Source organism: Rhinatrema bivittatum, chromosome 1, assembly GCF_901001135.1.
Source record: "Rhinatrema bivittatum chromosome 1, aRhiBiv1.1, whole genome shotgun sequence".
NCBI lineage: Eukaryota > Metazoa > Chordata > Amphibia > Gymnophiona > Rhinatrematidae > Rhinatrema > Rhinatrema bivittatum.
This window is the reverse complement of record NC_042615.1, coordinates 154284928-154299057: the sequence shown is the minus strand read 5'-3', so window position 1 is coordinate 154299057 and position 14130 is coordinate 154284928. Positions and strand designations below refer to the sequence as shown.

General features: G+C 39.5%; 1 protein-coding gene across 4 annotated transcripts in view; it reads right to left on the bottom strand.

Moving 5' to 3' along the window:
* ATP8A1 (ATPase phospholipid transporting 8A1) overlaps positions 1-14130 on the bottom strand; it is a 559403-nt gene that overhangs the window by 8582 nt on the left and 536691 nt on the right. For all 4 annotated transcript variants that reach the window (XM_029588616.1, XM_029588605.1, XM_029588632.1 and 1 more), the window contains 2 exons: positions 6614-6702; positions 6108-6200 (listed from right to left, as the gene is read on the bottom strand). In XM_029588616.1, the coding sequence (XP_029444476.1) occupies positions 6108-6200; positions 6614-6702 (182 nt within the window). The remainder of the gene's footprint in view (positions 1-6107; positions 6201-6613; positions 6703-14130) is intronic.

The following is a 14130-nucleotide window of genomic DNA, read 5'->3' as shown; positions in this document are numbered from 1 at the left end:
AAAAAAAATCTGCCCGCAGGTTGGAAAACAGACGCTCAATTTTGCCGGCGTCCGTTTTCCGAACCCGTGGCTGTCAGCAGGTTCGACAACAGACGCCGGTAAAATTGAGCGTCGGCTGCCAAACCCGCTGACAGCCGCCGCTTCTGCAAAATAAGGAGGTACTAGGTATGCGCTAGTGTCCCTAATGCCTCCTTATTAGCGCAGGCCCTCATTTGCATACAGAATCGTGATTCCAGGAGAGTGACCTGGGCGCTCGTCTCGTAGCGCCGGCTCTCCCACGCATTTTACTGAATCGGCCCGAATGTTGGTAACAGTGCTGTTTTGTCCATGGAAAGTGAGCCCCATGTGACTTTTTCTCATTGAACAGTAGCCTCATACTTGTTTTTCATGCAGGACTGCAAATCAAATCAAAGGCAGGTATGCGAGAACCCTCTTAGAAAAATAACAGAGGCAGGAGACGTTACAAAGAGAAAAATCTGTGAACACATTGGCAGAGTTTATGGTTTCTTACTACATTGTATTGATGGCATATGTAAAACTGTCTTGCAGAAAAAAAAAAGATCTTCACATGAAAACTAATAAGATGTGTAATTGACTGAGATTTTCTTCAGGATGTTTGTCAAATAAAATAATATCAAAAGCTTTAACTACTATAGTGAATCCCTCATAACCCAAAAGCCTGTTAAATAAAAATAAATCCATTTAAACCTAGATTATAAATACTGTAACTCAAAAGTCATATAAACATAGTGCTATTAAATCTGATCACTGGTGGTGGGATATAAAAACTGGGATAGATATTAAGCTTGGCTAGTAGAGACATCTGTGAAAGTTATTCTAACGTCAGAATACTAAAACTACAGAAAGAATGGAAAACTTTATTCTGTCTTCGAAAATAAGAGTCTATGTCAAAACAATTTAGAGATTTAATATACTGTAGATCCAGAAAAAGCAGACTTTCTAGAAAGCACATATTTAATAAGGGCAGCCTTTTTCAAAAACAAATTAAGCTTCTTGAATCAATCTTGTAATTACAGACTGCACACTGACAGAACGCAGCAAAACAAATCTGACCTCCGTCTGTGCAAGTTTCTTTAAAGCTGACAAGTCCATTTATAAACAGTCACTTAAGTCATTTTGACTGCAATGGGAAATGTGCCCATCACCAACTATGGTTTTACAGCTATCCATTATATTCATGTCACTGGGTAATCTAAGAATGCTTTCATCAGTTGGATTAACTATAGGTGATTAACATTTTGCCACTTTAAAAGTTTAGGCATGCACTCTGCTTACTGGCCAGAGTACCATTAGTTACTCCTAGACAAGAAAAATCCCCTTCTAAGGCAGCACTCTGCTCCTAACATTGTAACATATTAATGTTGGCAGAAAAAGATCCACTTCATCCAGTCTGCCCTGCAAGTTTTGTATTTTTTTTTAAATTTTATTCTTAGAGACATTGTTGCCCCAGTCAACATGGGTTTTCCTTTTCTTCGTATTTATCATTTAGCCACTGGGAAGCCTCTGTGTTTATCCCATGCCCTTTTGAATTTCATTACCGACTTTGTCTTCACCACCATTGCTGGGAGAGTATTCCACAGGGTCAGATTTAAGGCCATGATGCCCATAGGCTAAGAACTTGGGCCAAGGGGGTTCCCTCATTCTCTTACCCCACTGGAAATCAGATAACAGCAGGAGGAATCCAAGTTTTTGAGCATCTTCAGAATTTGGCATCCAAGGCATGTACCGATCTTGCTTATGCCCAAATCTGGCCCTGACATTCCATGCATCCACCCTTTCCATGAAGAAACACTTCCTGACGTTGGTCCTGACTCGACCCCATTGGACCCCTTGTTCTATTGTTTTCTATCAAAAAAGGTTTGATTCCTGTGTATTATTAACACTACATAAAAGAGGTGGAGTAAAGAGCACCCACACATATAGAGCAAATGCGACAGAGCTAATGCGTGGCAGAAAACAATCATTGGTCAATACATCTTAATAGGGAAACCTTTTATTGTAGGTGCAAAGACGTCAGTGGTATACATTAATAAAAGGTATCTTGGTAACGTGAACACAAGGTCCCCGGCATGGCCTTGTTCACAACAGGGCTGCGTCAGGGGGACCAGACACTTTAGAATTCCTCCTTGAATCGGGGGTTGGCATTTTTCCATTTCTTCTAATTATTTCTCTAAGCCTCTCCTTGGAAGTTCGTTGTTTAAGGTATTTTTTTCAGCTCTTAGTTTTTTCCCCCCGTTGGGCTTTTATTGGATCGGTATTTTAGATCATTATTTTTATTATTTTTTTTCCTGGTTGGACCCCTTTTTGTTAACAGATTTAATTGTTAGCCGGGTTCGGTGTCTTCAGCTGATCCGCGGCTTCTTCTTCTTCCTAGCTTTCCAAGTTCTGATTTGCTTAATGCCGGTACCGGGCTGCTGTTTAACAATTTTGACATTTGTTACAGCTTTTAGTAATAAGCATCTCAATTGGTTTCCCTTTTTTCCCAATTTCAGGTTGAAATTCTCTTTCTTTGCTGCGGTCAGCTCATTCTAAGCCGATCTGAGGCTTGCGCTTGAACCCTTCGATATCAGTGTCATTTGATGTTCTTCACACGCCATTTGTGTTTAGTCCTTTGACAGGGTGACCTTTTCCTTCCTGCATACTTTTGATTTCCTGGTTTATTTTAGCTTCGTTTCAAGTCCCCATTTTTCTTTCAGCACCGAGACATTGTCTATATGCATCTTTATATCTGCAGCCCTACATAAGTACAGTGAAGACTCGTATCTGGCAAGCATTTCAGGTATTTAAAAACCGGTATCATATCACCCTTATCTTTCCTCTTCTCCAATGTATATATATATTTAGATCCTTCAAGCTCATCTTATAACTCTTTTGGTGCAGACCCTACAACATTTTGGTCACATTTCTCTGGAGTGCTTCCATCCTGTTGCTATCCTTTTTGAGATATGTTCTCCAGAACTGAACATAGTACTCCAGATGAGGCCTCACCAAAGACCTGTGCAAAGCAGAACCAGTGCAAGAGTATCTGGACGCCCTAAGTGAACCTTTGGGCATCCACCCCCTCCCTCAACTTACCTCCAGCACAGCGCTCCTTCCTACCAGCAGTAGTGGATCCAGCACATTGCTCCCTTCTTTAGTGGCATTGGCTCTGGCACAGCACCCATCTTGGCCTCATGCTGGTGGGATTTTGCCACTCCTAAAATTTTGGTGCTCTAGGCAACTAACTAGTTTGCCTAATGGAAACACTGGCCCTGGTACAGAAGCATTATCACATCCTTCTTCTTGCTGGTTATGCCTGTCTCTATTAGCTACCGTCTTGTCACACTGCTTCGCAACCTTCAGATTATGAGACACTATGGCCCAAGGTCTCTCTTCTGGGCATATCAGATGTTTGCCACCCATCACGTACAGCTCAGGTTTTCTTAGATCGCGAGCTCACATGTACACCCGATTTTATAACTTGCGTGTGCAGGCGTGCGCAAGGGGGTGCACAATTGTGCACCTTGCACGGGCCGAGCCGCGCTGCCTTCCCCCATTTCCTCCCCCCTACCGTTCCCTCCCCCGCCCTTTCCCCCCTACCTTTTCCTTTTTTCCGATTCTATTTCCAAACTTACTTCAGCCCTGGGGCTGAAGTAAGTTGCGCGCGCTGGCCGACTGCCGGCGTGCGATCCCAAGCACAGCAGCAAATGGCTCCTGTGTCTGGAACCTCTGACCCCGCCCCCCCTTCCCGCCCCTTTAGTAAAGCCCCAAGACTTCTGTGCGTCGCCGGGCCTTTTGAAAATAGGCTCAGCGCGCATAACCTTTTTAAAATCTGGCCCTTAGTTTTTAAGAAGAAAATAAAAACATGTTTATTTTGATATAGTAGATTTTGTGAGCTTGGGGATTTTTGCTTATTTTGAGTTCTAAGTCATTGTTTATGTATTTTAATGTTTGATCAATATTTTATAGGTTTTATTTTGTTTTAAACTGTTTGTATGCCGCTTTGGCCAGACTTTGTTTTAGTGGGTCAAAAGAATTAATAGATAAGTAAATAAATATGCTAATTTTTATGCATGTAACAAGTTGAAAATTCACCTTAAAGTTAATATAATGGTATGCATAAAATAATAAAAGGTTATGATATAAAAACAGTAATATTAAACCGTATGAACCATAATTCTAATTAAATCACAGTAATCCAATTAATCAACCCCCCAAAATCAGTACTCTACTTAAACAAGGCAATCATCACTCAAACACAGACCCGTTATGAATACCATATTTTGTCAAACCATTTCATTCAAGAGAAAGAGATACTCCTAGCTAGTAGTTGTTCAAATAGCTAGGTCTTTAACAGGCATAAATGGAAATAGTTTCCATTATTTTTTAAAATTCTCTGGGTAGTGCATGCCAAATTTGAGGGGGCCAATAAAGAGAAAGCTATTGTCATGATCTTCCAATCAAAAGGGCTTTGGCAGAGGAGATGCAAAAATTCCTAGATTGACTCAAACGCCTGGTTGATTATATTGGAATCGAAAGACAAGACACATTAACTTAAATGTAATCACAAATCTATGGAAAGCCTGTGCAAAGAAATAAATAGAGAGGTGGCTCAATCCCATCTAGAACTACCTGCTGTGTTCTGAACCATATGAAACCTAGCCACGGTCTTCTCTGGCAGGTCAGCAATAATTGAGCTACAATAATCTAGGTTACTTAACACAGCCTGCATCACAGACATAAATCGCTTTGTCTGAGGAAAGGCTTCGCTCATTGTCGAAAAGGAAGATTTACTGCCTTGAGTTCATAAGAAAAATGCAATGGAGGTAATTTTCAAAAGGTTTTATGAGTGTAAATGGGCTTTTGAAAATTGCTACTTGGCGCATGCCACGTTGCCTAAGAATTTATGTGCACATTTCAGGCCCATGCCCCACCCACACCACGCCCCCTTTTAAAAAAAACTTTCAAGATGTGCACACTGCAGCATTTAAGCGCGAATCTGGGTGCTTTTTAAAATATGGTCGGTGTGCACAAGCCTTACTTATTCGCACATCCCCCGATTGATGCATGTGCCGGCTTTTAAAATTCACCTCTATTCACATAAATGGGCTTTTGAAAATTGCTATGATATATGCCATGTTTATGCATACAAGTCCTTTGAAAATTCACTCCAATCTGATTGGTAAATTTCTTGAACATGTGTGCCCCTTGTACACACAGTGCTGGGAGTTGTGTATTCTTTTGGTTATTCTGGTTCTGTAAAAATTCACAGTGGCAGGTTTATAAAAACAGTCTATTCATCAAGCAGGGACCTGCTCATGAGTTAGATAAAGATTTGGAAGGGCTGGCCTTTTATGTCACAGTGAGGCTTTTTTTTTTTCTTCTGAGCTTCTATCATTGCATATGATTTAGACAGGTTATTTGCATAGTTCAGCTGTGGCAAAGTTCAATTTCGTTTGAAACCAAAAATATGGATTTCAGGCTACAGCACATAAGATTACTTTAACTTTAACTTCTGCTATCAGTTGTGCAGAAAAGTATATAGGCAAGATACTACCCAGCTGCAAATTCGAAACACTAAAATCCAATACACATATCATTATTTGCACAGTAACACTGGTGCAGTCTGTAGGTATCACGTGCTAACTCAACAGCAATGCTGCTATTATAGTCAAGCTTTTATTTATGTATTAAATATTAACTGGTTTAAAACACAGTACTACTATTGACTTATTTCTACAGTGCTACTAGACTATTTGATTTACTGTATATTCTACTTTCAAAACTGGATTATATTCAGGTACGGTGGGTATTTCCCACATATGCAGCGCTACCAGTTATACATAAAAAACAGTCACTGCTCAATGGGGCTTACCATCTAGTTAAGACACACAGGAAATTTATTATAGAAAACATGGCTAAAAACGAGAAAACTAAGATTATGGAAGAGCCAATGTTTAAGATATAAAAGCAATCTCAAAGAGATGGCTTTCTCAGCAAGATAACCTTAGCATTACTTGTTATTAGGAGTTTCTTAAAAAAAATTATCTTGTTCTAAATTGCATTTCTGCAAAGTCAAGATCTTTATAAATATGTGCTTATCTTACCTTTTGCCATGCACAACAGCCCCTGGATCTTGAGATTTTGCTTCCAGCTCCTGTACTTCATCCACCAACGTCTTAAAACTGGTTTTTTTGATCCTGCAGTTAAATATGTTTCCAGATTTACTTACTGTAACATTGAAGACCACAAATCTATACATGGCAATCAGTTTCTCTATCTCAGATCTGAATATCAATGTACAAGATTTATATAGCAAAATAATTTAATGAAAGCCGCATTTCAAGAAGTTGCATTATTCACTAGGCTCATAACCATGATTAGGGTTTACCCAGAATAATTTGGAGGATTTAAGAACAAATGATATGTTGTTAGTTCATGGTACTGAAATCTGTGCAAACGATGAACAGTTTGTTCTTATTGTGGGAGAGAGTTTACCAGTCCCCTTGTGTTCACATTCGGGTGTAAACCTCTAATATTTTGGGCAAGGTCACATTTCTTATCCTTTGTAATATTATTATTATTAATTTGTATCACACTGTCAGGTACTCACACTTTGTATACTAGGTCAAACAGCAAAGATGTCACAGGAATGAACAAAAGGCCCATCCAGAAGAGTCCTGAGCTGAACATCATATCTGCCTGTGTCAATAAATCAGAAATACATTTTTTTTTAATACATAGACAAAGAGATTTAAATTCCCCGCTCTCTTCATTTGCTTGTCTCAAAATATTCAATCAGTATGTGACGTCTTCTCTGCTCGGTTCACCCTTAACCATTGAAAACAATTTGAAGGAATGCTTAAGCTCTTCTTGTCCATGGCTACAATAAAAAAATATTAGGACACTGTTTTGAAAAGACTTTTTCTGAAGGGGGAGGAGGGGGGGAACTGAATAAAGTCTTTGGCAAAATGGACCACTGAAAACTATTTGCTGGTGCTTTATAAGGAAAATCCATATATGTATTATTGTATATAGCAAAATGTTTATTTACTGCAGATGTAGTAGGAATCCAGGATTATTTCATCGTTTCTTTTGCTAAACCTGCTTCAATAGCACACCTGCTCCATTCAGAGCCAAAGCAAATTATACTCTGTAATGTTAAACTAGGATAAAACCCATTAAAATAACCATAATCTGCCTTTGTACAATATTCCAAGATGTACATCAGCTAGAGTCATAATTGTGTGATTAATAAATGGCTGTCTGGAACTTATTTATAATTACAATACTAAAAAAGTCTCTGTAATGTAATTAGGTTAAACGGAAAGATTAAAAAAAAACAAAACAGCACGGTTGTTCCGTGACACCATAAAACATCTTTTGTTTCATGTATGAAAGCCAAGTTACAGCTCCAATAATAACCTTCCAGAAACTCACTCACTGAAATCAGAAATGTCTGGTATCTGACACACCTAATGACTGCTGGGAATTGTAGGCTGATACAATTGCAGCTATTATTTTCCTTGATTTATAAGAAAATAAACACAAAATGGAGATTGGTACAAGGTTTCCTATTGTAGATCATGTTAAAATGGAATAATATACTGCATAGTATTGTGTGTGGTTACTCTTCACAGAGGGTAGGAAAATCGTTTTCCATCGCACTTTCCGAAAAACCACAAATGCACCAAGATGTTAAATAGTAGCGTTACAATCTGTAATATGCAGAGGTTTCCTGTTTTATAAAGCAGCCCTCAAGCATGCTGATGTTATTCTGCATGAATATAGTGACAGGGAGGGAGATATTTTGGCTGCTAACTTAAGTTAAAAATAATCCAACATCATTTTGAATTAAAACATAAATCTGCCACAGTCTGCTTATCAGGCAAGTATCTTTAATAACTAGTGTCTAAGCATGTGTTTTTGTAATACACATATGTAGGTGTGCATAAGCATATACGGAAACAGATTTGGCCACACAATTGCTTTAAAATCAGCTGTGTGTCATACAACTTTACCACACTGCAATGGAATACAATATTTAGATAAATGGGTTTGCCTAAGAAATGAATTAGCACAGAGGCAGAAAGCAATTACTGCTCGTTTCTCACTCCTTGAGCTTATTTATTTCATTCCTTTTAATGAAATGTATATTTTAGAAGTAGCAGAAAAAAAACAACACCCACCCTTGGTTCAGCTATCTTGTATGAGATGTTGCTGGTGAAACGAGCAAAGTGATAATGTAGGTCTTAGGATGTTAATTCTAACCATTGTAATGCTAACAAGAACCAGGAACAACTGGCGCCGACTATTCACATCCATCAGCCTTTAGCTTACAATGAACAACATGAATTGGGGGAAAAGAAAGTTTTTTCTGCATCATATTTGAAAGCCTGTCAGATTTTTTTTCTTTTGCAGAGTTTAATCCAAACCTAAAAGATTTAAAGCTGACATTCGCATTAAAGACAGAGGACTTCTTTGTATTTTTTTTGGACGAAGAAAGAAAAAAAAAAAAATCCCATGAAGGTATTCCTGCCTTTCTGTACAAGAAAGCTCCCTCATTCTGTAGAACCCATTTTTTGTCTCTAACTTTTCACATCGCTCTACAATACAGGCAAGTCATCTGGGGAAATGGCAAAACCAATCCTTCTCAGACAATGGCAGTAACAGGAGCAGCTTGTTCTGTGGATGGACTCTGGCTGCCTCTGTTTGTGGTTTGCAAATTGTTTCTAATGTGTGAGATCTGTAGTCTATGCCAAGTTCTCTTTTCTCCTTTTAGGGCACGTGAAACCAAATGGAAGCTGCCACAAGAGTAGTTCTCAGGGGACATCAATAAAAAAAAAAAGATAAAGTCTAGAATTACAAGTCAGGAGGGCTAACAGGCCCCAGAGGGAAGAAACATGCTGTCTGTGTGGAATGACACTTTGCTCATACTACATCTAAGATATATTTTACATGAATTCCATTACTCAAAGTCAACTCACATGGCTTTGTACATTATTTTTGATATGCTCATTTAAAAGTTTTCTTACTTTCTGTTTCTTCTATTTGATGACATGCTGATCTCCTTTGAAATAAAACACTACCTAAAGTAAACTAGAGATGGTTTAAAAAATTAGCAAACCCCAAACATGTTCCAAGTATTAGCCCATGGGGGAGATTTATTGACTTGCAATCAAAGATCACAATAAGAAATTGAGGAAAAATGAAAGTTCCTGAATATATCAGGGGCTTTGTCATTGATTTCTTGAGTTTATATTACTATGACTAGATCTCAAACCAATAAAAGCAACCCATAAACAATACATGAATCAAGGGTGGTGTTTATTATCATGATCTTTGATCATGACTTTTTAGCCTCTCTCTAAAAAATAAAGTTCCAATTTAATAACATATTACAAGTGAAAACTAAATAAAAACACTGACAACCAATTTTAATGTTACTGTCAACAATAGTTATGGCCAGCTTTAGAATACTGAAAAGCTCTACTTCTGCTTTATTTACATTCAGGCCAATTCAATAAAGTGCGTGCAATCACCTCTCTTGGGTGCTCAATTCAATAGGCAAATGAGCTGCCTCGCTAAAAAGGATGTGCTAGGGATAAATTGTGTGTCCCTAACCGGGAGATGCTGGGTCAGACCAAGGCCCATTGAGCACAGCATCCTCTTTCTGATAATGGCCAATCCAGGTCGCAAATATCTGGAAGATCCCAATCATTGAACAGTAACTCAATGTATAGAAAGATGATTTATTTTAGTTTTCATTTTACAGAACGACTTCTCTCTCTGATTTGGTTCCTGTCAACCTACTGAGATACATATGCCAACAAAAGTAGCACTTACCTATAGGATATGGTACAATACTTCTATTTCAGTATATATATCTATATATAGATAAATATATTCATCTATATCTCTCTCTTTATATATATTTATATGTACATACACATTCAGTATAAATCATGAACCAGAAAAATGTAAAACAGATTACATACACGTACAATGAATCCCTACCCAGAAAGCTTATAGTCTAAGAATATACCTTAATGGATAGGACATAAAATGACTTGCCTAATGTAACTATGAAAATCAATGGGAGAAGGATATAAACCTGTCTTGGTACTTAATACATTTTTCTAACCATCTCCTCTCTAAAACTGCCCTGATGGCTCTTTCCTTGCTTTGTTATTAACCTATAGTTCTGAAAAAGGTTTTTCGGCCCAATTTTAAAATGGCCACGTGTGTAAAAAACGTGGGTTATGTGCATGACTAGACCTTATGTGCGCTGCGTGCATTTTCAAGGGACCCTTGGTACACCACAGAAGTGCCGGGCCCAAAGAAAGGGGAGGGGAGAGGAGGGCGGGTCTGGAGGTGGCCGGTACAGTGGTCACTTGATGCTGTGCCGGGGAATGTTGCTACTGCTCCTGAAGAGGAGGCAAGCAAGGGTTAAATAAAAAATTTGGGGTTAGATAGGATAGGGGCGGGAAGGAGGAGGAGCTGGGAATAGGGAGGAAGGTCAGTTAAGTGTTTGAAAAGTTCCCTCCCAGTCCACTCCTTAATTGGAGCAGATTGGGAGGGAACTGGGGAGAAGGCCCCGATCTCATCGCCGCCGGAGCTTGCATAATTTCTCCCCCCTGCTCGCGCTGCCCGCACATACACGTGCGATTATAAAATCTGGCGCGGCATGTGTGCGTGGCCCACAGATTTTCTACCATGTGCACACCGGCGCAAGCATATTAGAAAAATCAGCAACGTCCATGGACGCGCTTGTGCAAAGCGGAAAATCCACCCTTTTAATTTTCATTGGTTGGAGTTCACATCCTGAATAAACTTTCTTTGATTGGGTGACAGAGAGTTGGATCATGGGAGAGCGCCAGATGTAGTATACTTGGATTTCAATAAGGCCTTTGACATGGTTTGCATAGGCGACTTACAAATAATTGAATACCCTTGATATGGGTGAGTGACTGGATTAGAAACTGGTTGAGTAAGAGGCAATAAAAAGTAGTGGTAAATTAATTTAATCTGAGGAGGGGGGGCTTTTCTAGTGGTGTGCCTCAGGGATCAATCCTTGAGCCAGTTCTTTTCAACATTTTCAGGAGTAGCCTAGTGGAAGAATTGTTGGCAAGGATTGTCTTTTTGCAGATGATACCAAAATCTGCAACATGGTAGGCAGCCAGGAAGGTGTGGAAACATGAGGAGGGCTCTAGCAAAGCTCGAGGAATGGGCTAAAGTCTGGCAACTAAGATTTAATATTATAAAATACAGAGTAATACATTTAGGCTACAAAATCCCAAGGGAAAGGTACAGTATTGGGGATGAAATTCTTCTAAGCATGTAAGAAAAGCAGGATCTGGGGGTAATTGTATCTGATGATCTTAAAATAGTCAAACAGCCATGGATAAAGTGATGGAAAAAGCCAAAAAGATGCTTGGCCTCATGGGGAGAGGGAATAGTCAGCAGAAAAAGGGAGGTGATCTTGCTCCTGTATAGGTCCCTAGTGAGACCTCACTTGGAATACTGCGTACAATTCTGGAGACCGCACCTTCGAAAGATATAAACAGGATGGAGTCAGTCCAGAGGGTGGCAACTAAAATGGTCTTTGTTCTAAAGCATATAGTACCAGACTTAAACATCTAAACATGCATACCCTAGAGCAGAGCTTTCCAAACTTTTCATGTTGGTGACCACACTTGTAGACAAACATAATTTTGTGACATAGTAATTCAGTCTACTAGCAAAGCAGAGGTTAAAGGTTAAACAAACGAAATGTATTTCGACAATTTATGTATGTTTCCTTAAATATATACATAATAAAATGTTTCACGACACAACCTATCTTGTGAAAACCTTTCATTTATATTAAAAATATATAATATTCCAAGATTAATGTTATTGTTATAATTTATGAGTAACAATAATAAAACAAAGTTATTGTGTATTCAATTTACCTCTTTAATGAGATATATGAGCTTGATGGGATGAACACAGCTTTTGAATATTGGTGTTAATAAAAAAGTCCAAAGGGTCTTCTGCGTAATTTTAAAAAGCTGGCCAGTTTCACACTATAAAATTATTTGATAGCCTCATTCAACTAATTCTATATGGCTATGAGAGTGAAGTCTGGAATTTATAGGAAGGGACAGAATGTCAATTATAAATCCTGCACCTCCAGTTCTGTAACTCTGTGCATCCACTGAAATTCCCCCAAACAATGGAGCTTGGATGTTTCCCTTACAGCTCATCATACTAAAAGATATTTTCAAATTCTGGTGTCACCTCACAGTAACAGCAGCACAAACACCTTCCACTGCCAGGCACATTGTGAACTAACACTAAACCTCACAAAAAAAGACACTCAAAATCTATACTGCAATCCCATTGTAACATAACAGTAATAACACCAAGGACTCAAACAACAATAACCCTATCTGTGAAAAAGCAAGGGTAAATATTACACTGGGTACTAGAATACCAATACACCACCTACTGAGGAAACAAAACAAACCAGATTACTATAGATCCCTATGCTAGCAGAATCTCTCATCATGGTCACACAGAGCAGAGACAGACCCTCACCAAATACAGAATACAAAATAAAGGAGCACAAATTAGACAAAAACTGAAATGGAAACCCTAAGAAGCCAGACTCTGTATATTAACAATGGAAAAACAGAACCACCATTCTTCATAAAACAAATAAAATCAAGAAACAAAGCATCAGTTATAATAGTAAAATCATACTAATAAAAGAATATTTTAAAACTACTGATAAACAGAATTTCTATTAATTAAAATCATATACCGTATTTTTCGCTCCATAAGACACACCTGGGATTCAGAGGGGGGAAATTAAAAAAAAAATTTGTGCTAAACCGGCTCTGTCCCCGGCATCTGTGCGTCTTATGGAGCAAATTAGGGGAGTGCATAACATTTTTTTTTTTCCCCTTTTTTTTTTCGGGTCTGGGGAGGGCCATTTCGGTCCATTCCCCAGATCAGAAAACTTTAGTCTTTCTAATTCTGTGGGCCCCCCCCCCCAAAAAAAACAACCCATCCCAACACTTTAAATTAACAACCCCCCACCCTCCTGACCCCCCCAAGACCTGCAAAAGTCCCTGGTGGTCCAGCGGGGGTCCAGGAGCGATCTCCTGGACTTGGGCCGTCGGCTGCCAGCAATCAAAATGGCACCGACAGCCATACTTACTATGTCACAGGGGCTACCGCTGGCATTGGTCGACCCCCAGTGACATAGTGAGGGCAAAGGGCCGTCGGCGCCATTTTGATTGCTGGCAGCCGTCGGCCCAAGTCCAGGAGATCGCTCCTGGACCCCCGCTGGACCACCAGGGACTTTTGGCAAGTCTTGGGGGGGTCAGGAGGGTGGGGGGTTGTAGTAATTAATTGGAAGGTCTGGCGGGGGGGTGTGTGTGTCAGGAGGGGGCGGGGGTTTTGTTAGATTTTTAATTTTTTTTTTATATTCGCTCCATAAGACGCACAGACATTTTCCCCCCACTTTTGGGGGAAAAAAGTGCGTCTTATGGAGCGAAAAATACGGTACATTTTTTACAATTTCCCAAACACCAATAAAATATTTCAAAACAGCACATATATCAAATAACACCCAATAGTTAAAACTAATAAGGACTTAAAAAGCCCCCTGCTATCCCCTACTGTGGGAGCTCTTGATTTCCAGTCACCCTGATATTGTCAAGGATTAGGAGGTTATCCTCTCTCTCTCACACATACTCACATGTCCATTCTCTCTCACACATACACTGTCCCATACATACACATTCAGTGCTCTTATACCCACCATAACCTCTCGCTCTACAGACACTGTCACACTCTCAGGGCTCTAAGACACTTTCTCCCCCTCCACACCCCCCCCCCCAACAAACTCTACTCCCCTGCATTTTCTCACATACATTCATGCTCTCACTCTCTCTGGCTCCCTCACATACACACAAACACACACACCCAGGCAAGTAGTACCTATCATTCTCACACAAACACACACACCCAGGCAAGCTCCCAGTCATTCTCATACACTGAAAACTGACCCCCAGGCAGGCTCCCATTCATTTTCACACACCACTCCCTCACCATCCCCCAGGCATGCACACATTCATT